The sequence below is a fragment of the Eucalyptus grandis genome, chromosome 8 (genome assembly GCF_016545825.1).
Source record: "Eucalyptus grandis isolate ANBG69807.140 chromosome 8, ASM1654582v1, whole genome shotgun sequence".
NCBI classification, from domain to species: Eukaryota; Viridiplantae; Streptophyta; class Magnoliopsida; order Myrtales; family Myrtaceae; genus Eucalyptus; species Eucalyptus grandis.
In genome coordinates, this window is record NC_052619.1 from 15526594 (window position 1) to 15541411 (window position 14818).

The 14818-nt window shown below is 45.1% G+C and overlaps 1 protein-coding gene and 1 pseudogene across 1 annotated transcript; both read left to right on the forward strand.

The window, feature by feature from the left end:
• The first annotated feature begins 5521 nt into the window (after positions 1–5521).
• Positions 5522–7215, forward strand: LOC104456777 (cytochrome P450 89A2). The gene has a single exon (XM_010071632.3). The coding sequence runs from the start codon at positions 5532–5534 to the stop codon at positions 7137–7139; it is 1608 nt and encodes a 535-aa protein (XP_010069934.2). The 5' UTR covers positions 5522–5531; the 3' UTR covers positions 7140–7215.
• Positions 7216–8135: 920 nt separating this feature from the next.
• Positions 8136–9724, forward strand: LOC120287009 (annotated as a pseudogene).
• Positions 9725–14818: the final 5094 nt, after the last annotated feature.

Genomic DNA, 14818 nt, shown 5'->3' on the forward strand with positions numbered 1-14818 from the left:
ACACTCAGGTTGCCCGAGTTGTCCCCAAATAATAGCAGTTGTTCAAGTATTCCACTACTTTGTGTGCCTGCGCCTACCTAGGTATGCTTTCTTACACTTGGACTAGCTGAGTGGTCCCAGGTCATATCATTAAATACTTGTGTTCATCCAAGTATTCCAGTGCTTTGTACACCGCGGCTACCCAGGTGTTCCACCCCTTTTAAGTGCCTGCGGCAATCCAGGTAAGCCTCATACCACATTCAAGTTTATAATACCAAGAGGTGAGAGACCTTCACGAATATGCGGGGCACATCCCCGGTATTCCCAATTACCAGGAGGTAAGAGACTTTCATGAATATCAAAGGTATATCCCCGATATTCCCATTACCAGGAGGTGAGAGACCTTCACGAATATCTTAGGTACGCCATCGATATTCCCAATTACCAGGAGGTGAAAGACCTTAATAAATATCCAAGGTACACCCTCGATATTCCCATTACCAGGAGGTGAGAGACCTTCAAGAATATCTCAAGTACGCCATCGATATTCCCAATTCCCAAGAGGTGAGAGACCTTTATGAATATCCAAGGTACGTCCTTGATATTCCCCAACTGCTAGGAGGTAGGAGACCTCCATGAATATCTCGGGTATGTCCTCAATATTTCATCTACCAGGAGACTTTAAAAAATGACCAAGTATTCTCCACAGTTTGGTACTTATGATTATCCAGGTACCCCTTCGATACCTGCGAACGTCTAGGTATCCTCCAAGAGTTTATACTTGTGATCATCCAAGTACTCTTTCGACACCTGCAAGCAATCAGGTACTTCTTCAATGCCTGCGAACATCCAGGCACCCTCCAAGAGTTTGTACTTGTGACCATTCAAGTACTCTTTCGATACCTGCAAGTAATTAGGTATCCTCCAAGAATTTGTACTTGTGATCATCCAAGTACTCTTTCGACACATGTAAAGGCCCAAATATCCTCTAGGTTAGTACTTGCGAATATCCAAGCACTCTTTCAAAATGCCTATAAATGTCCAGGCACCCAACAAACAGATGCCTTGAGAAAGGTCGACGCATCCCCCGAGAAAGGTCGGGAGCCATCCGGTGTCCTCGACTAAGGTTAGACACCCCAACAAATCGATGCCCTAAGAAAGGTCGGTGCATCCTCTCGAGAAAGGTCGGGTTCCAACTGGTGTCCTTGACTAAGGTTAGACACCCCAACAAATCGATGCCCTAAGAAAGGTCGGTGCATCATCCCGAGAAAGGTCGGGTTCCAACAGGTGTCCTTGACAAAGATCAAGCACCCCACAAATCGATACCCTGAGAAAGGTCGGTGCATCCTCCTGAGAAAGGTCGGGTTCCAACAGGTGTCCTTGACAAAGATCAGGCACCCCACAAATCGATGCCCTAAGAAAGGTCGGTGCATCCTCCCGAGAAAGGTCGGGTTCCAACAAATGTCCTTGACAAAGATCAGGCACCCCACAAATCGATGCCCTGAGAAAGGTTGGGTTCCAACTGGTGTCCCTGACAGAAGTCAGACACCCCACAAATTGATGCCCCGAGAAAGGTTGGCGCATCCTCCCAAGAAAGGTTGGGTACCAACTAGTGTCCGCAATACAAATCAAACACCAACAAATAGATGCCCTGAGAAAGGTCGACGCATCTCCCGTCACGGCGATTGAAGAAAGGTTCGGGTCTAAGACAAACCACTTATTACTCTGACAAGCAACCGAAAAAAGGTTCGGGTCCTAGACAAATTATTGATTGTTTTAACAGGCGACCGAAGAATGGTTCGAGTCCTGGAAAAGCAGCCTCCTCATATCACCAAGTAAAATGACGCCTTGATACTTGCCAAACTCGGGGTTCACACCTTATCTCACTCACTCCTGGTAAGTAACTACAGGTATCTTCTTATCTGTCTTAGTATATGTAAAGTTATATTGCTCTTTCTCTGCATAGAATAATAGGTCCCAAATAAAATATAATCTGCTACGCGTGCATGGATAAAATTTAGGCATCAGTTTGTCTTTGAATACAACATCTGCAAACTCACCTTTAAAGAGGGGCAGCTGTTGACGCCTAAATTTCGTTAATTAGGTTTTTTTTGCTTTTTTGGATAATAAAACAATATAATAAATAAATAAATAAATAAACAAAACAAATTCAATAAAAACAAAAAGAAAATAAGAAAAAGAAAATGCAGCCCATCGGGCCGGGCCTTTGAGCCTAGCCCCTCATTTTCTCTCGCGCAAGCCCCGCCGGCCCAACCCGCGTGACTCAGCCTAGCCCCTTCTCCCTTGTCTTCTTCCTCCTCTGTCTTCTCCCCCAACCAGATAAGCAGCACGCACCGGAGACAAGGACGCGCGCGACGCCGGAATGGAGAGGGAGACGACAGCGTACATGGAGTGGACACGTCTTCAATGCAATCGGCCTAGCTAGAGCCACCTCGACGGATGGGACACCGGTTTGGCCAGCGGAGGCCGTTCGGTGTGCGAAGACTGGCGATCGAAGCTCCGTCGACCGGCCGCCCCCTCGCCTATAAATAGGCTTCTCTTGACGATGGCGAAGAACACAGCGAACTCCGAGAGCTTCCCCTTGAGAGACTTCAAGGGGGAAATCGAAGAGCGACCAAAGGGGGCGAAGGATTGGGTCGCAAGCTAAATGACTTCCCACAGAGAGACATCGAGGGAGGCCAGCGACAAGCGAACCCAGATCCACGAGTAGGTGAGCCTAAGGGAGAGATTCAAGGTGAGGGGTCAGATCTGAGTGTGAGAGGGCTGAACGAGAGAAGCCGGAGGAGGGAGGGTCGGATTCGAGGAGAAAACAAATACCGTCTACACTGCTTGATGCCATCCCTGCGCCTAGCTGAGCGCTCCCGACCACCCCGACGCCGTTGTTGTGACCAATTCGCCTAAGCCGCACCAGATCTGGAGTTTAAGGGCCCGCTGTCGCTACCCCGTCCCGACCATCGCTCCCTGCCGTCACCATTCTCCACGCCGTCGTGCCAGGCCCACTCCACGGACAGGTATTAGCCCTGCTTGGCCATCACCGTTGCTCGAAACCCTGGCCGCCTCCCCTGCCGGTTGTCGTCATCACCATTCTCCCCTCCGCGAAGCCCTAATCCCTAACCGAGGAGACCCGCTACGTCGCCGTCGCCATCATACCCCCTCGTCATCCGGTTCTCGTTGCTACTGTCGCCGCCGCGATGCCTCAGCCCTTCCCTCCTCGGCGCTGCGAATTGGGAACCCTAGGGTTCCCAATTTTTCGGGTTGCGGCCCTAGGTCATCGGGTCGGACTCGGGCCGCAGCCGAGTAGGGTTCCGTGAGCCGGGCCACGGCTGTGAACCGGGTCAAAGAGCAGGTCAGGCATGGGTTTGAACCGGGTAGGGTTTCCACCTGAGACAGGCCAGGTTGTGCGCGTGGGCTGGGTAGATGTTGAATTGGAGTTTTTTATAAAGCGGGCCAAGAACGGTTTGGGTCTTTTTTTTTAAAAATGAGAGGAGAAAAAAAACTTGAGTCGGGCCCGCGTGTCTCGGGCGGATGAAGCGAGTCGGACCCAACCCGAGGATCCAACCCAGTTCGTTTTATATTATTATAATATAAAATAATATTTTTAAAAAATAATAAATAAATAATAATTTATTTTCCAAAAAATCAAAAATAGCCATATTTTCCCAAAAAGGCCAAAAAATTAAGAAAAAGCAAAAAATAATAATAATTTATATTTTCAGAAAAGATCAAAAATCCAAAAAATGCTTTTATGTCCCAAAAATGAGAAAAAGACCAAAAAAGTATTTTTTTTCCCTCCACAAAATGCATGGAAAATCCCTCAAGCATCCAAAAAGTCTTAGGGTTTAAACAATATTAAGTACCGAAAGGACATTAGTGATTAACTAGTATAATTAAATCCTCGATCCTAATTTCTCTGGTTGCGCAGAAGCAAGTATTTCTCTTGATACTAAACTTGGGTTTTTAATCGACCCACCCCAAACCGATTAGTGGCGACTCTGTTTTAAAATCGACCTACAGGTTAAAAATTTGAACCATTAAGTCGCGAATTGGTGGACTTGGGAGAGTCTAGGCTAAAATAGACATAGCCAAACCATTAGCCTCCGAAGGCGCCCGCCCCTGATCGGGTGCCGAGAAAAAAGAGGTCGCGACAGGAACCAAACTAATGTCTTTGGGAATCGGACCAAACCACTCGATCATGTTTGGTCCGAGTGATTTCAGATTCGGGCAATTGTTTTTGCTCACTCCTATTTTCAAGTACTCTGCCACTACTGGAAACCTGGTCTGGTCCAGATAATTCCTAATCCGAGCATTTTTTTTTTTTGTTACCCCTGCTTTCACGAACTCTACCACTGCTAAAAACTCTAATCGCCTCCCGCTCAATCAATTAGCCAATCAATCATCTCCTCCACCTCTGCCTTCCACGTGGCACTACTAGATTTCACAAATGGCTCATTCTAGAGTTGCCGAATAGGGTTTGAGCCCTTTTTTCTAGAGAGAGATATGGAGGAGGCTAAATCGTCGACGCATCACCAGCAACAACAGCTGCCGATTGAACACCATCACCAACAATAGCAAGCTGTAACAACAGTCGATAAACTTTTGTGAAGACAAAACATGTAATATTTTGGTCCGTAAGTATGAGGTCGTGATTGCATTTCAGCCGTGTCTCCATATCCAATTCATTTTCCCAGTCATTTTGGTATATAATGATTCCACGGGTTGGAGGTTAGTAGGATTTCGTGATTTCAACTCGACTCCATTCCAAACTGTCATATCGAAGAGAACTTAAAATTTCTTATCAAATCGCTTTACAGACTATTAAAGTTCAGTTCTGATGTAACATTTTAAATAGTATTAGATGCTTCGTCTTGTAGTTTTCGTCTATACTTTTCTTATGGAGTTGGGTCGGGCTGGGGAACCGAGATGACCGCCATCATCGCATCAATTCTCGTAAAAGAATTGTGAGAAACCAACGCAAGTAAGAGGGCGTCAAGCTCTAGCAGGCCCGCACGGAAAGGCACAGCGAGAGAATCTGCACCCGCTTCTCACGTTCTCTCCTCCATAATGGAAAAGCTATCGAGGTTCGAGATCCTCCGCCCAATTTCATCAATGTCGTTTCGGTGCCTTCGTTCCCGCATACTTCAGTAAACGGGACCCCTTCGAGTTCCTAACCGAACCAATGTCTTCACACTTTCCGATCCTTTGCCGTCCAAGTTTGGCCGCCGCGTCTTCTAGCAGCAATTGAATATTCTCGACGGTGTGATGTTGAAGCTTTTTTCTTATTTTACTCAGCGAGATTCATAAACATGTTCCGAAGATCCTAAAGAGAGTTCACGTCCCTCTTACAGCATATTGAAGTTTTTTTTTGGGTAAAGTACAGCATATCGAAGTTAATAAGCACAGAAAATGATTTTTTTTTTTTTTTTAAATATTGTGAAGACATCATTTCATCAGATAAAGTCTACTGCTATTCATGGACGTCACTGATTACGTTTTCTTTCCGTTCAGTCGTCTACCTCGTCTCCGGTCTTTATATGAAACCGACTAACTTCCCACTTCTCCGCAAGAACTCAGAGTCAATCCGGCAAAAGATGGAAATCTGGTTCCTTATCCTCGTCACCCTCTCCGTCGCTGCCCTCCTCAGAGCCACCCTCAACCTCCTCTTCTCCGCCCCCAACAAGAAGAGCCTCCCGCCGGGCCCCCTTACCTTCCCGGTCGTCGGCAACTTCCTATGGCTCCGCAAGTCCTTCTCGGACCTCGAGCCCGTCCTCCGCTCCCTCCATGCCCGCTACGGCCCGATGGTCACCCTCCACGTGGGCTCCCGACCCATCGTCTTCGTCGCCTCCCCAGCCCTTGCCCACGAGGCCCTCATCCACCGCGGCGTCATCTTTGCCGACCGCCCGCCGCCCTCCGCCACCATCCGCCTCATCTCCTCCAACCAGCACAACATCAACACCTCCTCCTACGGCCCCACCTGGCGCCTCCTCCGCCGGAACCTCACGGCGGAAATCCTCCATCCCTCCCGCCTCCGCTCCTATTCCCACGCTCGGGCGCGGGTCCTCAACATACTTGGGGCGGGGCTCAAGTCCCAGCCTGGCGGCGTCGTCCGCGTCATCGACCACTTCCAGTACGCCATGTTCTGCTTGTTGGTCTTCATGTGCTTCGGAGACGGGCTCGAGGAGAAGCAGATTAAGCAGATCCAGGAGGTTTCACGAAGGGTGATGGTGAGTCAACGGCACTTCAACGCGCTCGATTTCTGGCCGCGGCTGAGCAAGCTCATTCTCCGGAAGCAGTGGAAGGAGTTCTATGAGCTCTACGAGTGTCGGAAACGCATTCTCATCCCACTCATCGGAGCTCGACTCAAGGCCAAGCAAGAGCAACCGAGCAAAGCCAGGGAGGACGGGAATGAAAGCGATGGCGATTGGATCGTGCCGTACGTGGACACGCTCCTGGACCTAGAGCTGCCAGAGGAGAAGAGGAAGCTGGAGGAGGCCGAGATTGTGAGCCTCTCCTGGGAGTTCCTCAACGCCGGCACCGACACAACGTCCACGGCGCTGGAATGGATCATGGCCAACCTGGTCAAGTATCCAGAACTCCAAGATAGGCTCTACAATGAAATCAAATCAGTCGTGGGACAAGGGGCGGATCAAGTGAAGGAGGAGGACCTGCAGAGGATGGCCTACCTGAAGGCCGTGGTACTGGAGGGGCTGCGCCGCCACCCGCCGGGGCACTTCGTCCTGCCGCACGCGGTAAAGGAGGACGCGGAGCTGGGCGGGTACGCGATCCCCAAGGACGCAACCATCAACTTCATGGTGGCGGAGATGGGTCGGAACCCAGAAATCTGGGAGGACCCGATGGCCTTCAAGCCTGAGAGGTTCTTGAACTCCGGCGGCGGAGGCGAAGACAGCGGGTTCGACATCACGGGGAGCAGGGAGATAAAGATGATGCCGTTTGGGGTGGGGAGGAGGATCTGCCCTGCGTCCGGGCTCGCGATGCTGCACCTGGAGTACTTCGTGGCGAACCTGGTGTGGCAGTTCAAGTGGCGGACGGTGGCCGGCGAGGAGGTGGACCTGTCGGAGAAGCAGGAGTTCACCATGGTGATGAAGAACCCTTTAAGGGCCCAGATTTCTTCCAGGAATTAGGGCACCTGAATTTTGGAAAATTTATGTCGATTGTTGCCTTCTAAATATATTCCCATAAATGAACGCTTTCCACACACTCTCTCTCTGATGTACCTGCTTCTTTACTTGGGAACCCTCGAGATGTCTGCAAAAATTTCTCAAAGAACGCACGTGAAGCTTTCCGAACCCCAACCACACTTCGATCACGGTGTTATTATGCCAAACTCTACCCACCATTTCACGTCTACCGCACAATCATCGATATGCATCCCTAAATATTAGCATTGGTCCTTTCGCATCTTGCGTTAAAAATGAAAGCGGCTAAACTCGCAGAAGAAACGGCATTCAAATCGCGCTTGCCGGCTGGTGTGCAAAGATGCGATCCAAATTCCGGCGAAATTTTCAAAACGAATTAGGCTTAGATCTAGTACTTTATTTTTAAATTTCTCCTTTTCTTGATTTCATTATTTAGAACCGATAAACTTAACAGCCATAATAGGACAAGGATCATCGCTTGATATAACGATCAATTTTAGTTCAATTAGAAAGTTCTCAAAATTCGTGAATATTTATGTAAGCAGGCCAACTTGGCCTTATCCACATGGGCCACGTCAAAGCCCATAAGCATGCCGTGGTGGCCCGGCCCAAATAGTTTCCGGGGCAATCGTGGGAGCACAACGACCCGTGAGATCAATCGGTCGGTCGCTCGCATCCCATATCGACTTCTTCTTCCTCCTCCTCCTCCTCTTCCCCCCTCTCTCATCTCTCTGGACTTTTGGCTACTCTTGTCACCACGAAAAACCCTAAATCGCTTCCGGTTTAATCGATCGGCCAATCGACCCGCCTCCTCCAGCCACCTCGTTTCGCATTGCGCTGTTGATTTCACAAATGGCTCTTCTCTAGCACTGCCACATAGAGCCCGAATCCCCTATTTTCTAGAGGGAGAGATGGAGGAGGTGAAATCGTCGGCGGCACACCACCAGCAGTAGCAGCAGCAGCAACTGCTTACGCAACACCATGACCAGTAACAACAACAGCGGCAACAATGGTAGCATCAGCATCAGTAGCAGTTCCTGCTCCTCTAGTGGCTGCAGAAGCAGCAGCAACCAGCGGCCGCCATGTCGCAGTTCCTGTCCAACATCGACATGCACCTCCATCTTCCGAGGCTCCCACATGGCCCAATCCAGCAGATATGATGGCCTATTTATAAGGGTGCAAGAGGTATAAACTCACATACGATGATGCCCATTCCTGATCAAGACAAATTCATGTTAACCTTTTTACCCATCCCGGCCATAACGATGTTATGCCAAACATTTATTTCACCATTTCACGGATACCGCACAAATAATATGGAAATTAGCTGACTTGTAGAAAAGAAACAGCAATAATGACAGGCTAGCGTGAAAAGGTATGGCCAACATTCCTGCAAAAATTAAGGATTAGGCTTGGAAATTCAGTACCTTAGCATTGTCTCGGCCAAGAGCATTTATCTTTTAATTTCTTCCTTTCATAATTGTAGTACAATGATCGCTTGGTCCCCCATTCAATTAATATGCTCGTGGCAGAGCTCAAGTCCCAGCCAGGTGGCGCGGTCCGCGTGGTCGACCACTTCCGGTACGCCATGTTCTGCTTGCTGGTCCTAACGTGCTACGGAGATGGGCTCAAGGAGAAGCAGATTAAGCAAATCGAGGGGGTTCAGCGACAGTTGTTGATGGGTCAACGGCGCTTCAACGTGCTCAATTTCTGGCCGCGGCTGAGCAAGCTCGTCCTCCGGAGGAGCTCTACGAGTGTCGGAAACAGGTCCTCATGCCGCTTATCAAAGCTCGACTCAAGGCCAAGCGAGAGCAACTGAGCAAAGTCAAGGAGGACGGGAACGACGGCGATGGCGATTGGATTGTGTCGTATGTGGACACGCTCCCGGACCTGGAGCTGCCCGAGGAGAAGAGGAAGCTAGAGGAGGACGAGATCGTGAGCCTCTGCTGGGAGTTTCTCATCGCCGGCACTGACTCGATGTCCACGGCACTACAATGGATCATGGCCAACTTGGTCAAGTACCGAAAAGTCCAGGAGAGCCTCTACGATGAAATCAAATCAGTCGTGGGACAAGGGGCAGAACAAGTGAAGGAGGAGGACCTGCAGAGGATGGCCTACCTGAAGGCGGTGGTACTGGAGGGGCTGTGCTGCCACTCACCGGGGCACTTCTTGCTGCCGCACGCGGTGGCAGAAGACGCAGAGCTGGGCGGGTGTGTGATCCCCAAGGACGGGACCGTCAACTTCATGGTGACGGAGATAGGTTTGGACCCGGAAGTCTGGAAGGATTCGATGGCTTTTAAGCCCGAGAGGTTCATGAATTATAGTGGCGGAGAACAGAGCGGGTTTGACATCACGGGGAGCAGGGAGATAAAGATGATGCCGTTTGGGGTCGGGAGGAGGATGTGTCCCGGGTGCGGGCTTGCGATGCTGCACCTGGAGTACTTCGTGGCAAACATGGTGTGGTTGTTCCAATGGCGGAGGAGGTGGACCTGTCGGAGAAGCAGGAGTTCACCGTGGTGATGAAGGACCCTTTGAGGGCTCAGATTTGTCCCCGGAATTTGGCCACCTGAATTTCGGAAAAACTTTGGTGGAGTGTTGCCTTCTCAAAATAAAAAAATAAAATAAAAATTACATGATAAAGCGAAATATTTTCAGCGAAATTTATTTTTTTTTAAATATAATCAATTTTGTTTGGTTGGTTGAATACTAATGATGAGTTTCCCTAATCATAAGTATGAATTAATTTTCCTAATTACGGGTGTTTTCGTTGACCAATGAAGTTTTGGTCGATTAGCTATTTTCAACTAACTAAACAACATCGATTAGCATTTTTCCTTCTCCGGAGGTTGGGACACCTGGAATACCAAAACTTGGCATAGAGATACTTAAGTGCCAAAACTTTGGAAATGTACACTTAAGTGCCAAAATTATAGTAAAATGGATCAGATTCGGCCAAATTGCTAACGTGACAATTTTCCGGCAATGTGAGTGCAAAACGGCATCATTTTGCACGCTGACGTGGCGAGAAAATGCAAAAACGACGTCATTTTGTGTTTGCTATGTAAATAATTAATATAAAAATTAAATAAATTAAATTTAAACTTAAATTTATTTAAAATATTCTAAAAATTTTAAATTTTAAAATTTAAATTTAAAAATTAAAAATTAAAAGGGGGCGAAGGAGGCGGCTAAGGGCTAAGCCCTCGCCGCCATTGCCTCCCGCCACCGCCAAGAAGCCGGCAACGGTGGGGAGGCGGCAAGGGCTTGGGCCTCGCCTAGATCTAGGGCGAGGGTCGTGGCCTCGCCAGCATTCGACAAGGGCTCATGGCCCTCGTCGCCGGTCGCCCAGGGGACCGGCCACCCCACCCAACCCTCCCCCTCGTCGCCAACCCTTCCCGGCGACAACGGCGATGGCTCAACCCTTAGCCGCCTCCTTCGGCCCTTGTCCCCTTTTTTTTAAATTTTTTAAATTTTAATTTTTTAAAATTTTTAGAATATTTTAAATAAATTTAATTTAATTAATTTTTATATTAATTATTCACACATTTTTATTTTTAAGAATATTTTAGCTGGTAGTTTAATTTTTATTTTGCAAACGACATCGTTTCGGGTGAGTTTGAGCCAAGTCGCTCTCTAGCGATTCACGTAGGCAAGTAAAAATAATAAAATATTGCCACGTAGGATTTCCAGCAAGGTTCGCCGAATGTGGCATTTTAAGTCTCCCACTTTTCAAAGAAAGTGACACTCAAGTATACATTTTCAAAATTTTAGCACTTAAATGTCCCCTTGTGTCAAGTTTTGGCACTTGGGCTGTATTTCTGCCCCTGTTAAACATATGAGCAATGCTAGAATAACGGTGTTGTTATTACTTGAAGATGATGGTGCAATTTCAACCTTTACTTTTACTTCAAGAGGAACGGCTACTAGATTTGTTTAAATATGAAAAAAAAAATGAAAATTGTTCAATAGGTTGCACGGGAAAGGAGAATTAGAAATTTTTCCTTTTTTCTTTCATCCTCACCTCTTATGTTCTCGTGATCTCCAGCACAATTTTCTCCATGGGATCTTTTATTGTCAGGTATAAATCTTTCTTTCCCATTTTATAAAATTTAGCGCTTAATTGCTATAAATAACAAGAGAGTTACAAAGCAATGGAAACATTAGAAATATAGCAAACTAAATCAAATCCCATTCTACAACGTTAAATCTAAGTTTCCCTTTAGTGAACTTCTTTAGAATATGTTTATATTTTTCAATTTGAAAAATGCTTGCTTGGGATAAAAATTACAATGGCAGTAGCTAGTTTGACCATAATCACTTTCACTTCAATCTCAGCATGCCAAGAAGGGGTAATTGTACAAAAAAAATTGGGAGAGGGAAATCTAGGTGATTGACCATAGTGAGCTACCCCCATCATAATGATTATTCCGAACAAGCACATTCTAAGATTGAAAAATGCAAACATATTCTAAAGAAACATACTAAAGAGAAATTTAGAGTTAACGTGGTAAAATGTGATTTGAATTAGTTTATTATATTTATAATGTTCTCCTAACTTTGCAATATTCTCAAAAGAACATGTGAGGTTAGGATGGAAAAAAAGAAAATTCTAATTTTCCTTTGCGGTGCAACCCGTTGAGCAACCTTCCCTTTTTTCTTACTTACACAAATCCAGTATCCGGTTCTTCATAAAGTGAAAGTAGCAGTTGAAATTGCACCGTCATCTTCAAGCAATGACGGCACCGTTACTTTAGTATTATTCTAAACGTATAGCTGATTTCGTGTTTTATATTTTACTTTGATTTATATTGGACAAGTGAGATTTTCCAAAACCTTCAAGGATTTTTAGTCTACCTTAGCTTGTACCAAATATGTAGTAGAATTTTTTACAAACCGGAGGATATTTGATGGATTCTTAATTTGACTTTATCCTGTCTTATCCGAATTTGAATTCGGATAACCAAACGTACCCTGCGATTATAATGTTATGCCAAGCATTGATTTCGCCCTTTCACGGTACCGCATATAAAATGAAATTAGTTGACCTGTACAAAAGAAATAGCAATAATGGCAGGCTAGCGTGCCGCCAACATTCCACGGAAAATTAAGGATTGGGCTTTGGAAAAACAATACCTTCACGTTGTCTTCCCCCATTATATTCATCTTTTATTGTGGTGATTATGAAGACTTTTTTTCACTCAGCCAGACAATCATGTTTCCATGTCCCGTTAATCTCTCCAATTGTTTTGATAACATATTGTAATTCCACGGATCAGAGGTTGGGATATCTTATGACGTTGGTGTTACTCCATTTCTGGCCATCTCGTCAAAGCAAACTTGCAATCTGGTATAATTGCTTAGGTGACAATATATTTGTTGTAGAATTTCTTCTTAGATAATTTTAGATTCAATTTTAGCGTAACGTTTTGAATGACATTAGTTGCCTTGTTTGAAAGTTTTTGAATTTTATACTTGGGCTAGCGAGCTGATACTGATTTGAATTAAATGATTTTTTATTTTGTACTTATTTGTGTAGGTTGAGCATCTAGTCAAATTTCGCTTAAGCTGTTGAGTAATGAGATAAGTTGCTCATAAGATGAATTTGAGTAATCTACACATTTTTTGCTGCATTCAAATGCATTCATAATAATCCATGTTTACCTTGAGAACACATAATCCTTCATGCTAGGGTTCCAGTGTGGACTGTAGTATTGGCGATGTTTTTATGGTCTGCATCGATAATCAAATCAGAACGTTGAACTGTATGTGAACTAAGTTGAATCGACCAAAATCAGATTGAACAAAAAAGAACAGCGCAAAAGCCGTACCAAAAGCTGGATCGGAAGCCGTTTGAACCGGCCAATTCGAAACATTCGGTTTCAAGAGATGCATCCCATTCTCGAATGGTTCGCAATTGAAATTCTAAATCAGTAGCTCTTGATAGTTTTGCTTCTCTCACACGTCCCAGCAGCAGGGTCGCATTTGAAATTTGAAATTGGCCATACTTGTGACCTTAGCGAATTTTTGGAATGATTGGGGAACACAAGACGAGTGAAGACGGAGGCCCGCCTTGTGTTCAAAGCATGGGCCTTGGCCTACTTCATGGAGGCCCATCAGCATGCGACAGTGGCCTAGGCGAAAGAGCTTCCATGGCATGGCAGTCGCTCACCTCCCATGCTGTTTTCTTCTTTCTTCCCCTCTTTCTCGTCTCTCCAACATTGTAGGTAGGGACAATCGATTCCCAAGCAGTCCAATTCCCACCCCAGAACCAAGGAGCAATTTTCCATTTTTGGAACCGAGGACTGAAGACCGAATCAAAAGAGACTGGAACCGAAACCGAACGCATTTCTTGAAACAAAATTTTCCACGTGCTAAAGAAAATCAAACTCCACTTGTGTGGGCATTGATCACACTTCATATATGTCATGCTCAATCTTCGCCAAGAAGGCCATGAACAACATATCTAAATCTAGTGCCTGACTTGGGTATTATAAACAATTTGCTCTTTGCATATTTGCTCGATATGGGACTCTTGGAGGCTCGGAGGGCCTTGTCTCTAGGCGGTGGTGTGTGTGTGAGAGAGAGAGAGAGAGAAGGTCGTGGCTCTTGTAATAATACTAAAAAAAAGGCTTTAAATTGAGGTATTTTCTCATTCCATGAAGATTTTAGTTTGAATTAAGTATTTTTACATATTTACCACACCATCGGTCTGGTCTAATCTAGGTGGTTCCCGGCTCGGGCAATTCTTTTTACTCATCCCTACTTTCAAGTACTTTGCTGTTGCTAAAAACCCTAATGGCCTCCAGCTCTATCATTTAGCGAATCAATCATCTCCTCCACCATTCCCTTCCATGTGGCACTACTAGATTTCACAAATGGCTCATTCTAGAGTAGCTGAATAGGGTCCGAAACCCCATTTTTCGAGAGAGAGATATGGAGGAGGCTAAGTCGTTGACTCACCACCACCAACAACAATTGCCGCTTTAACCAAAGTAACACCGACACCGACATACGACACGTGACATGATATAACATGACACGCCAACACGTTATTCCTAAAAAAATAAAGAGTTCTAACATCTTGGGACACATTATATATTAAATGTATATTTTTATACATAAATGATAGATTATCATTTTTATTATTATTTCAATTATATTAATTTGTTCGAATTCATAAATAAATAAATAAATAATGAAGAAGCTTATAATGAATAAACATTAATCTACCAATTATTAATATTATTCATTGTTTCAATTTAACAAATTTAATTACATTCCAATAATCCATAAAACTAAAAAAAAAAAAAAAAAAAAAACAATCCATATTCTAGACTTGTGTGTTAGAGCTTGTTGGAAGAAAAGAGAAAACAAACTTGGGAAGTGAATTATGTGTTATGAGAAGTGAGAGTTTCTTTTTTCTCTTATTATTATTTTATTATTATTTTTTTACATATTTACTTTTTGATCCATTATTTATTGAAAAATTTTAAAATTGATCCCATATATATTGAAATTATGTATTTGATTTCTAGACTCAAGTGTCAAAAAGTGTCGGAAGAGTTTACCACAATTAAATATGGAAGAGTGTCTAAAAGTGTCAAACACGTATCGGAGTGTCCAACATAATCCAACAGAACATGAAACTTCTTAGAAAGTGTCGG

Bases quoted from the DNA above. Each gene is read 5' to 3' on its own strand.
- LOC104456777 (XM_010071632.3), top strand. From the start codon at position 5,532: ATGAAACCGACTAACTTCCCACTTCTCCGCAAGAACTCAGAGTCAATC.